The sequence below is a fragment of the Enhydra lutris genome, unplaced genomic scaffold (assembly GCF_002288905.1).
Source record: "Enhydra lutris kenyoni isolate GAN:26980312 unplaced genomic scaffold, ASM228890v2 scaffoldscaffold62, whole genome shotgun sequence".
Lineage (NCBI taxonomy): Eukaryota > Metazoa > Chordata > Mammalia > Carnivora > Mustelidae > Enhydra > Enhydra lutris.
In genome coordinates, this window is record NW_019154146.1 from 3,216,225 (window position 1) to 3,228,446 (window position 12,222).

At 50.7% G+C, this 12,222-nt stretch overlaps 1 protein-coding gene across 1 annotated transcript in view; it reads left to right on the forward strand.

Annotated features, from left to right (window-relative positions):
• The first annotated feature begins 2,041 nt into the window (after positions 1-2,041).
• Positions 2,042-12,222, forward strand: part of LOC111158707 (phosphodiesterase 10A) — a 570,570-nt gene continuing 560,389 nt past the window's right edge. Inside the window, exon 1 of the mRNA XM_022520920.1 lies at positions 2,042-2,147. Within this exon, the coding sequence (XP_022376628.1) occupies positions 2,042-2,147 (106 nt within the window). The remainder of the gene's footprint in view (positions 2,148-12,222) is intronic.

The following is a 12,222-nucleotide window of genomic DNA, read 5'->3' on the forward strand; positions in this document are numbered from 1 at the left end:
CCCCGCCCCCCAACCCCAGAGCCTCCCCGGCCCCTCCCCAGCGGCTTTGATTTCATTACCGCCCCCCCTCCCCGGGGCGGGCTGGCAGGTGCGGGGGTGGGAGCCGTCTCCGCGGGAGCCGCTGAGCCAAAGGTCCGGCTGCTGACGTCGGAGCGCCCGCTCCTGTCAATGAACGGCAGCGGCAGCCTGGGGACTCGTCTGGCAACGAGGCTACAGACGTCATCGCCTCCTGTTGGACGCGGGGGGGTGTCCGAGCAGCAGCTCCGGCTTAAAGGAAAACTCTCCAAGTTCCAGGCAGCCAGGGAGAGTCGTTGCTGAGAGCACATGCACCCCCAAATGCCCAGTGTGCGCGGCACACGGGCTGGCACACGCGCGCGCACACACGCGCACACGCGCGTGCACACTCGCACTCCTGTTCTCCATGGATGTGCGGGTCCAAACTTGCGGCCGCGGGGAGGATGAGCTGAAATGGACCGGTCTTCATTGGCGCTTAGAGCGCTGGACGCGGCTTCCCTGGAGACCCCCAGGGGGAGAAAGGGAGGGAAAGAAGAGTGTCACACTCGGGTCAGAGTTGTCTCCCCTTGTCTGAGAAGATCAGCGCGAATTCCAGGGGGCCCCGAGGCTTTGGAATATGCCTGCCGAGCGGAGCGGAAGCGAGCGTTCTTGGAGAGTCCCGAACTTGGGCCACCGGCCTCGCTTGGCAACTTGCTTTGCGCATTTCTCCATGGAGCCCTGGACCCACCGCGTTCCTGGCCGGTTGGCTTCTTTCTTCCTCTTTTCCCCTCTCTCTTTTTTAAACGTACGAACTTGAAATGGAGCCGAGAGCCGATCCATGCTTCAGCACACTTTGGCGGGTAAGTTGATAGTTGCTTTTACCTATTATTTAACCCTTGAGAGTCCAGAAAAACTTAATTCCAATCTTTTCCCCAACTTTCCCCCATCATTTCCATCCTTCCTTTCTGGCATTAAGAAGGCGGGTGTGTGTGTGTGTGTGTGTGTGTGTGTGTGTGTGTGTGTGTGTGTGTGGTTTAGGGACATGACTGCTTTGGAGGAGGGCTGGCTAGTGGGATTGGGGAAGAATAAACCTGAGACGGTAAGGCTCAAAGGGCTGCGCTGGAGGGAGAGAGACTGCAGCCAACCCCAGCGCTGAGCACTTGTCTCAGTGCTGCTGCCGGACCCCAGTTTGCGGCTCCAAGTTCCCGGTGAAGGCTGCCCTCCAGCTGCGAACCGCATCCGCCAGGCGGCTGGCCCAGCAGGTGCTTGGTGAAGAGGCCAAGAGAAGCTGCTAGTGCCCCCAGCCCCGTCCTTGCTCCCTTCGTGGCTTCCCTCCCGAGCTCTGGATGGGGGCAAGATCCCCCTCCTCTTCCCACCCCTCACCTCTGCTGCCACTCTTCCCTGCCCCCCACCCCCACCTCTCCCAACTCCTTTCGCAAAAGCCTACATGATGTCATGGGGAGGAGGGTTCCGATGGCCCAGCACCTGAAGGCATCACTGGACTGCTTTCTGCAGCATTTTATTTTCTTCCTTCCACCCAGTTTTTCTTGCAATCCATTGAAAACATCCTCCACCAAACATCACAAGCAGTGCTCCCCAGAACCCCACTCCTACATGAACAGACAGGGCCAGGGGTCCCGATACGGAGCATCCCACCTCACCCCTCCCAGACGTGGAAGAAATCAGCAGAGGGGCCCAAGAAGCCTCTTGTCACTGGGTTCTGAGCTCTCCTCCCCTCTCAGCTTACCCTTCCCGTGGAGAGAAGAGGAAGGAGGAAGGAGGCAGCGCGCGAGCCGGCGCAGGCAGCCCCCTAGACGTAGGGCAGCTCTGGGGAGCAGGGTGCGGGATCTCTGCGCCCATCCCAGCCTCCTGCCTTTCCTGCCTCTCCGGAGGGCCTGCCCTCCGTCTCCCTCCCTGGTCTCTACTCCCCACCCCTTCCGTCCTCGCTCACTCCCTTCCACCTAACCCCACCTTCACTCTCCTCTCCGAGGGGGGAGGGCCAGGGGTGGGGAAAGAAACCCCCAAAGCCCCAGCCCCGGGCAGAGAGATGTCGAAGAAACGCAAAGCCCTCGAGGGTGGAGGAGGTGGAGAGTCCCCGAGCCCAGAGGAGGAACCCACTGCCTGGTCTGGGGGCCGCGGCCGCCAGGAGCAAGGTAGGGGGAGGGGGAGGAGGAGAGGGAAAAGGAGCGGCCGGGAAGCCTTTTGGAGTTGAGATCCTCTGCAGGAATGCTCTAGCTGGTCTTCCTCGCAGCTCCCCTTGTCAAGGCAACTTGAGTAGACTTCCCCCCACCCCACAAATGGCATTTTAGTGCTGTCTTCAGGAAATTGGGGGTAGGGGGAACGAGCTGACCCAGCCGGTGCTGGAGACCCAAATCTGGGAGAACTTGAAGCTGTGTGGGGAGAAAGGGAAGGTGGGGTGGGATGGGAGACGAGCCAGGAAGAAGCCAGGGAGGTGTGGAGTGGGGGCTGCTGACCATTTCCTGGTCCTCTGCCTGCCTTGTTGTCCTGTGCACTGGTGTGACAGACTGGCCTAGGGGAGTATGGGCAGCATTGCTGTCTGTGTGCCGGACACCTGTGTCTAGAGGGTGGGATGCCAGCCCTGTCCCCCTAGTGCCTGTGGTCGGTGAGGGACGGCAGGGAGGATGCTGCCTTCTCCCTTGCTTCTCCAATCCAGGGATGCTAAGGGTTGCGTCATGTTGAATCCTCTGCACAGCCAGGCTCTTTGCGTTCTCCTGAAGTTGGAAGGGAGGTTGGAAGCAAATTTGGGGATGTGTTGTGATTCCAAGGAGAGCTGTTGTGATGAGAGCAGTGAGGTGCTCCTTTCCCCAGAATGATACCAAGGAAAAAGTGAAGATGGGAAATTTCCTATGGAAACAAAAGTAATACCTGAGTATCTGATTTCCACATCAAAGAAACCCAAACAGACACCTTTTATTTCACTGAAAGCACTGTGGATTTGGTTAAAGGTAGGCCTAAAGGAACCAGTCAAGCTTTTCCTGGGCTGTTATTAAAAGACAAAGGAAAAATGACCCGGATGCAAATGTTGTGCTGTCGGTTAAGCTGTGGAAAAGGAGGTGGGAGGGCTCATGGGGGAGGGGTGGGGATCCGGATCCAGGCCAGTGGAAGAGTTGTTTTGAGCCATTGCTGGCCTTTCCAGAACCCAGCCTTGGGGTCTTGGTGGGTGACAGAGCAGGTCTAAGCAGAGCACCGGGAGACATGGGCGTGCGTCTCCAAAATGGAGTCATGGCTCTTCTGCCTTGACGTCATAAGAAACCCAAAGTCACCAAGTCCTTCCTGCACATGAGACATGAATCTTTGTGTCCACTGGGAACCTTTTGCATGGCTCGTGTGCACGTCAAAGCAAAGGTTAGGTGTTGGTTCTCCTTGGACAGCGCATTTTGGATTTGCTAGAGATAGATGAGGGCAATGCTGTCCGCTTACCTAGAAATAGGTTGTAGTTTAGTGACTGCCCATATTTTGACTTTATTTGCTCAGGTAGGATCCTAGAACAAAAGTCAGTTCATCTCTTAAATTAATTTCACTGGGAAAATGGCATTTGGCAAGAAATTCAAATATTGCAAGTGGCTTTATCTGATTGGTATTTTTCCATCTCTGGGAAGAACGATTTGGTATCACCACGAGTATGGGACACACTTGTCAGCTCTGCCTCCAGCATTCGGTTTTGACCTGAGGGTTGCTCTCAAAGATGCGCACCATGTTCTTCTGCTTAAGCAGCTGGTGAAGTCTTTGGGAACTGACCTCATTATCGTGGTTAATAACAACAAGGGGCCTTTTAATAACTAATGAATACATGACTTCCGGTTATAAAAGAAAAAAGAATTGTATTTTAACAGACCTATCTCCTCTTTTTTTTGTGGGAATGCTTGGCATTAGAACTTAAAAAGGGATGCTCTGGAGGTCCTGTACTAATAGTAGCAACTAATTTGCGCATTCCCTCATGCAGCAGGGCTGGGCCGAGGATATTGCGCAAGACAGGATAGGTGGCAGTGAGTCCCTCTATCTATATTATTCAGAAATTCTAATAATTTTGAAATGGCTTGTTTTACACATTGGTTTAGTTCTAGAGCTTGCAAATATCTAATGATTTCACTGTATCCTTTGTATCTGGTAAATAAAAATGCCACATGGTAATCGCCTGTAAGGATGTAACTGTAGAAACCATTAAGACTGTAAACACTTAACCACTGTATGACGACGAATGCGTTTCTTTGGGAAATGGTAGCCAGGGCACATGCCCACAGGGGCAGCAGAACATCTCTGTGCATGTGGTCGGGTGAGTGGTGGCGCACACCGCGACCGGGGGAGACGGGGAGGCCTGGTGAGACCTGGCGTGTGAGAGCCTGGTGGTTCCGCTCACGCAGCCTCACATGTGACCGAGGACCTGGGTCTCCTCCACCTCCCCACGTCAGTCTTTGCTCTTGTCTTTCCTTTGGGTCCCTCAGCTGGACTTGGCAGTATGTGTGCTGAAGAACGGACGAGGTGTTCACATCGGTCTTGTTGGCCTTGACTGTCAGAAGGGGCTTCTTTTAAGTTCCAGTGACTTGGAAGGCCAATGTGTTTATTCATTTTAACCATTGAAAGTATATTATAGTGTGTATTAAATTAAGGCAATTGGAAATTAAATTTCAGCAGTAGTCATTGATTATAAGACCATCTGTCAGCAGGTTGGCTTGATCCAAAGTTTTAAATAGCTGATCAGCATACAGGCTACCTGGAGGGAGTGTGGTGGGAGCTTGGAACCTCGGAACAAAGATCCATCATGCCTTTTCATGTCCTCACCCTCCTCCAGTCTATGCCGGGGTGCACGCAGTGCCCAGTCATGGCTGGTGGGCATTCGCTCCACGTGGATATCTCCTGGCTATGGTGCCGGATGCTGTCCCCTTTATAGTTTCTGTTCAGGAGATGCCGTATGGGGATCAAGGTAAGGTCATACCTGGGTCACTGTGAACACACGTGGATGGTTTTGGTTTTCTCCCCGACTGTGATCGTTCCATCTTATTCCATTTAGCTGAGTAAAGAGGAAGAGGAAGTGTGTTGTCCTGGCTTTGGCTGAACATTTCTTTGAACGTCCATTGAAATTATCTGACACGTGTGCATGCCTGTGTGTGTGTGTGTGTGTGTGTGAAGTCACAGACGGCATATCGCCCCTCATGGGTCTCAGCTGAGTCCAACACGTGTTCAGATTGTACCTATGAAAGATAGTTGCATAAAATGTGCAACTTTTAAAGATTCTGTCTTTACCATTAAGAGGGGTTTGGTTGCCAACGACAATGCCGGCCCCAGTTTCTCCTTCGCTCTGCTTCTCCTTTTCTTTGTTGTTTTGAGCTTGACACAAGAGCATGTCCCGGGACTCCATTAGCTGTGAAGACGGTGGCTGTGTTGAAGGCTGCTTGGGAGAGTCTCTGAGGAAAACACTGAAGAACTTTATGGATGGATCTTATTTCCTGGGAAAATATTCCGATGTTTTCTGCTCTCTTCACTTTCTCTTCATTTTAGTCCCTTCTTGAGGAATTATTATTGACTTGGATGCTGGTTTGACCACAAGACATGTCATCAGCACCGTGCGCTGAAACATGGTGAAAAGCGCGGTTTCCCCACAGCCTCACTCTGGTGCGAAGCCTGCTCTCCTGGCCTGTCCGTCTTCCCGCCCATTCTCTGGTTCTTGTGTATTGTTTCACTCTTATTTCTTTTGGGACGACTTTTGAATGAAGATGATGTCTGTTGTTCATTATGACATTCCATACATTTAATGAGTGTTTTAAAAATAAGTAGTTTCTATTTTTGAGGGCATTGGCTAAGATCCCATCTAATGCCGTGTTCCAGATTCCTGCTTCGACCAAGTGCCCTGAAGGGGAGCCTCTGTTTGGAGGGTTGCTGGGGCAGGTCTGGGTAGGAACTACGACCTACTCACGGTTCACATTCCCCAGACATCCTGAGCTGCCGGGACACTGGCTGTGGGTCGCCATTCCTTCCTCCCATGAGTGAGTGCCCGGAGCAAGCGTGTGGTTTCCTACAGCTGTGTATCTCTTTGACATCACAGTGGCTTCTGGGTTTTGTGGCTTCCCTGTGTTATTAAAGGGTTCTTGGTTTGGAGAACATTCTATGCCTCTCAAACTCATTTCAGGTAAATATCTAGATTGTTAGCTGACTTACATCTCCCTGACACCCCCGACACCAGTCAGAATGATTTTTTCTGAACAGATTAATTTTTTAAAATAATTGACTACATTGTTTTGTTATTATGAAAAAAATCTTTTAAGGATGATTTATAATCATTAACATAAAAGAGTGGGCATGACCTCTGGAGGAAGACCTGATGTTGAAGAACATTCTTACGGAAGTTCGAGAGCAAAGAGCTACAGCTCAGGTGTTTTTGTCATTCTGTTGGCTTCTCTGGCTCCCACCAGAAGGGCCATTGCTGTGTGGGGCGCCGGAGATGCTGAAGGAGAGAGGGGAGTTTAGGGAAAGAAACACACAAGGATGGAGACCAGGAGTCCGAGAGTTCTCACAGTCCGACCAGAAAGGAAATTACACATAAATGGAAAACAAAAGGCGCCCTGTTGTGTGTCTCCTGGTTGGCCCATAACTTTAGAAGGTCGAACCTCTAGGACTGGGTTGTGTCGGTGTGAAGAAGTGGACAGGTCGCACTGGACCGCAGACCCCGTGGTGACCCACCGGGGGTGGGCGTGTGTCTGCAATGGCGGAGGTGCCACGTCCCACCCGTAAGCCGCACTCACTGTGTTCGCAGTTCACTGTGGCTTCATTACGAGTCTCGAGTATACGGGGAAGGAGGATTTGTCGTAACACACAAGGAAAACCCAGGATCCACTAATAATGTGAATGCAGTCTGTCCCGCTCCCGGCTTGCCACGCAGCTCTTTTCTTGCCCGTTTCCTCCAGGCTTCGTTATTCAGTCGGTGTCTGATTGTCAGGTTTCTGAAGTCGCTGTTATTTAATTGTCTGAAATGCAGTGCAGAAAAATTTCAAAGAGGAACTGAAGTGTTGCCAATGACAGGATTTCATGAAGTCCCTGAGAGTGATGCTGGGGACAGGGCCACTCCTGTGCGAAGCCGCGGGAAATGAGTGAGACCCTCGGCGGAACGACGATGCAGTGTCCCCACTGCCACAGATTCTGTGCCATCGATTCTATGGAGACCGTCCTTGGGTAAGCACTGCAGCTTCTAAGTGCTGGCCACACGGGGTCCTTGGGAACAGGCATGGCCTTGGGGTCACTGTGGGGATGGGATGTCTCACTTGTAGGATAAAACGCTGTCTGAGATTTTTTTTTTTTTTTTTATTTTGCTGACTGTTGTTTTATGGTCTGCCTATCCCTAGAATATATTTTTAATAAAGGCAGAAACATTTTCTTTCTTCCTTCCTTCCTTCCTCCTTCCCTCTATCTCTCCCTTTCTCTTTTTCTTCCTCCCTCCCTCCCTTCCTTCCTTCCTTCCTTCCTTCCTTTTTTTTTACCATGTACTTCTAGAAGTTAGAAGTTAGAGTAAAACCTGGCAATATTAAGTCCTCTGTAAATATTTGCTGAGTGAATGTGTGAGTGAATGATTGCACTCCCCTTTTAATGGAACTTTCCTGTAGATGTAGGATGCACAGAAGGTATTACAGAAAACGGCTAAGGCAGACTTTAAGGGGAGCCCCTAGATGGACTCCGTGCCCCTGGCGGTCCCTGCTTTGGTACGTCTGTGTTGTGAGGCCCCTCTCAGTGACAAGTAGTGAAATCCAAAGAGAAGGAAGTACAGAGGAAGGGTTTTTCAGGAAGGTTCTGGAGCAGCGCATGGACTTGAGGGACAGTCACACGTAGAGTGGTGGGACCCACAGCCTTGGACTTAACTCTTTCTCCTGCCTCATCCATTCCCCCAGATAACAAGGCCAACACCAGGCCAGACCCTTACAACCCAGAGCAGCGACACCTGCTAGCCCAGCCAAAATATCCCAAAGACAGAATTTCTCATTCTTGCAGAACGCAGTGGGGCATGGTCTCTTATAAGGAGTGCATCAAACAAGATATGCGCCCCCGCCCCGCTGAGACAGACAGCCCCACGCCTTCCCGTCTCCCATCAGGAGATCACCGCACTCCTTTATTCTTTAGTAAAATTAAGCACAAACGCTCTGCTTTGGCATGGGCTCTGCCACCCTGGGGTCCCAAGGGAGACTCTGGGAGCTAACAGAAGCGCCAGTGGTGTGTCAACTGAAAATTGTGACATATAGGCAAGCCTTGATATCTGGGTTCACCCTTCCTTCCTTCCAGGTTCCCCCCTTTCAGCTACATGGACAAGAAATTTCTGTGAGGGTTTATGGACCTTTCTCTTCCGAGAGCTCCTTTCTCCATTTGGTGTCTCGTTATGGAAACCGTAAACATCCGGGGAGTCCCGGCTGCGTCTCTGCCTCCTCCGTGAAGCTGGGGCCACCTCCACCAGGGAGACCCGGGTCTTGGAGCTCTGAGTGGTGTCCTCGGCTTGCCACGGGTTCAGTGTGCATGAGGACCTGTTCAGTGGTTCCTGGACCCTCTTTCCCCCATTGACCTGACAGAGTCTAGAGACAAGGGGCGTGTTACAGACACATGGTGTAGTCAATAGACCACTAAGTTATCACTGGTTCAGAGTGTACGCGGGGGCAGGGGAGGGCGGACAACGTGGAGAAACAGAGCCTCGTGCGTGTGCATTGATGAGAAGCTCCAACCTGGTTACCAGGGACGGTCTCTGCCTCGTGTGGGAATCAATTAAAACATTACCAGCAACTTTGATGGCGTTATTTAAGAATAATTTTGTAATTAATAGACTGAATCACAGGGTGCTTTGGAGGCGATAGAAAATGTAAGGATAAGACTTGTTTTGCTTCAACAACGTCTTTACAAGGTAGAGAATCGATAAGCAAAAATGCTTCAGTTCTCCAGGAAACTCTGTCTTGTTGAAGAAGGACATTGACGTGACGTCCGAGAGGTTATGAGTTGTGATGAAGAACAGACACCTTGCACGCAAGACCGTGTCGCTGCGATTACAAGCCACGCCAAGTCATTCCACACGTATTTGGATATTCTGGGGGAAGTTCCGTCCCCACCAGGCCGGCTGTCGCTGGGTCAGAGACTCTGCCTCTCTGTCCCACCTTCCCGTGCGCTGCACGAATCTTTGGATGCCGGGAACTTGGCTGTTTCTTCAGAACGTTGCATGCTTCTTTCCTTTTTTTTAAAGAAAATTTGTTCATGTAGTACATTCCTGAGTCAACCTTAACTAAGTGCAGTAAACCTGCTTTTTATCTTTCGCTCATAAAACATGTGCAAAAGAGCTGTAACATTTTGGAATGGTCTCAACAGTGTTTCTCAGATGGTGGGTAGTAACCTATTTGTGAGTCATGACATTTATTTTTAGTGAGTCTCAACCAGATTTCTAAAAACTGAATGGAATTGGGGGAGAAGGTGAGGAGAGGATGAGTGGGTGGGAGGGGAGGAGGGGAGCCGGAGTGGGGGGTGGTGGTGGGGAGGAGGAGGAGGAGGAGAGTGGGGCAGAAGAGAGGAGGGGGAGGGCAGGGGAGGGGGAGAATGGGGAGGAGGAGAAGAGGGAGAGGCAAGAGGGTCAGAGCAGGTTCAGCAGACTGGGGAAGCGTTATTTAGTGACGTGTGTGTATTTGGTCTGTTGTAAAATCTGTTTCCTACTGTGAGTTGAAAAGGCAGCAAAGTCTGGGTCTGGACCATGTTTGACAGCCGTCTCGGTGACAGTGGTCCTGTGATGCCAGAATTATTGTGGCCTCTTGGTGAAAAATGATACACTAAAGCAAATCTCTTTCGATCAAGGAGTGTCTCCCTCAGGCTCTGTGCTCAGGAATGCGTCACCACGGTGGACCCTGCAAGGCCTCCTGCCGCTGGTTTGTCGGGTCACAACTCTGACAGGCAGCCCTGCTCCCAGCCCCTTCCAGGCCAGTGCCTGGGTTGTGCCTCTGAGCCTTGGCTCCCCAGCTAGCTTGCAGAATGTTTCAAGAGAACGACCAAGTCTTCATTCCTGTTTTCCCTCCAGGAAGGAGCTCAGAGTGTCAACAGACGACTTGACTTTATGTTCGTGGCTGAGGCCGGAACACACCTGATCGGTGGATCCTGCAGGGCGAGGCGGGAGGAGAGGCACCAGGAGGACAGGTGGGAAGGAAGGTCCACGCTTGGGACACCCCCGGCAGGGCGGCTGCTGGCTGCGGGGAGCTGGGAGGACTTAGCGGGAGCCCCTCTCCCTCCTGGCACACAGTCAGTCCTCGGGGCAGGGAGAGTTCTTGCTTCCCCGCAGCCCCGTCAGTGAGAGGAACGGCGTGTGCTCCACCTGCCACCACAGAATGGAAAGCATGCTCTGCTTTCAAAGATCACTTCTGTGTGCTTGAAAGTTTACACGTCTCATTCTCAATCTATATGTGCTTGGCCAATATTTACTTCTTTCTTTCTTTCTCTTTCTTTCTTTCTTTCTTTCTTTCTTTCATTCATTCTTTCTTTCCTTCCTTCCTTCCTTCCTTCCTTCCTTCCTTCCTTCCTTCTTTCTTTCTTTCCTCCTTTCTTTCTTTCTTTCTTTCTTTCTTTCTTTCTTTCTTTCTTTCTTTTTAAGCTAGATTCTTTAAGGTCTCCACTGACACGGAGCATAGCTTTTCATCCCCTCAGAGCCCAGGAGGCTGGACTTAGCCCCCCTGCCCCCCTTCCGTGCCTCGATCGGCGCACTGGCAGACACCACTTGCTATTGTATACTTGACCACGTTTAACGTTAAGTGCAGTGGGTGTGTACAGTTCTTCACCTCTCCCCTTCCACTGTGAAATCGCACCAGTCTAGATCGGATAGGGAAAGACGTAAAATAATGAAATGAATCAAGAAATAATGTTGGGGCTGTCTGCATGCCAATGTGCGGAAATGAATGCCAAATCATCTTTGGAAATGTTTGGTACAGCCATGGCGTTCAGAACGCAGGTCCGATGATTTAAACTTCCCAGTTCTCTTCTTAAAACTAGAGGCAGTCAATTACTATTGTTTTACGCCCTTGCCACTCAACTTGGTTCTTAACTGATGAGTCGCTATTAACAATCTGGTCTGAGTATGGCTGGAGGGAGAGAGAGAGAGAGAAGAGGAAATAAGGAGTTTCCCATCGCACAGTCTCATGTCCGCTGTGCGCAAAGCAGCCCCCCTTGATGGCTGGTAGGCAAGAGCGCATGTTTCCAGCCCCTAGGAATTTACAGTCTTTGCAGGAGATAAGAACGCGTTACACGAGCCATTAAGCAAGTGGCTTCATGGAAGCCATCCAAAGGGTCGTAGAGGCTTCTGGAAGGGAGTGAGCCATTTCTCGTGGGCTGGGCTGAGCTGAATCATCTTGACGTGTCCGTGAGGCAGCGAGGAGCCTTCCTCCTTCCTCGTGCGCGAGCCTTCAGGTTTAACACCGGGGTCCGTGCCTCAGCCTTTCCCCTTCGTTGAGAAGAGATTTCTTTAGGGCAGCTTTCGCTGCACTCAGTAAGGCCTACGGAACACTCTTGCTCGGATCCTGTTTCCTTCAGTGGGCTCTCTGCAGCTGCAGTTTTAAAAATTTATTCTTGAATAAAAAGAAAATGTAATTTGTAAACATTGAAAAGACACAATAGGTATATGTTTTCTTTCATGTTTTCTTTTAAGGAGTGGTTCTCACTCCTCTTCGTTATAGATCCTGCCCGTTTCCTCTAACTTTATTCTTAAGAAAGCTTATCCGTTTTTTTTTAAATTGCTCTTGTAAGTGGAATTATTTTTCCCATTAATTCTTTTAGACTAGTTTCTTGTCTATGGTGAACACTATGGATATTTGTATTTTTATAAACTGCTTTTTAAATCTTGACATGATCTCAGTCTTACAGAAAAGTTGCAAGTACAATAGAACGGCCTTCTTTTCTTCAGGAGCCATGACCCCGAGGACGTACTTCAGTGCGCGCTTCTACAAACAGGACAGGCTCCTCTTTGAGTGTGCACAAGCGTCCGAGTCAGACCGGTCATGGGTCCATTGCTACCATCCAGCCCCCAAACCCCACTGTGATTTGCCAGGAGTTCTAACAGCATCCTTAGTAACAAAGGATCGGGTCCGGAGCCACCCTTGACACCTGTCCTTGGCGTTCTTCAGTCTGGAGCAGCTCATCAGTCTCTGAAAGACTTGTGCCATCTTGGCTGTTTTTAGAGATTATGACCAAGTTATTCTGTAGAAGCTCTCTTGGTTCGAA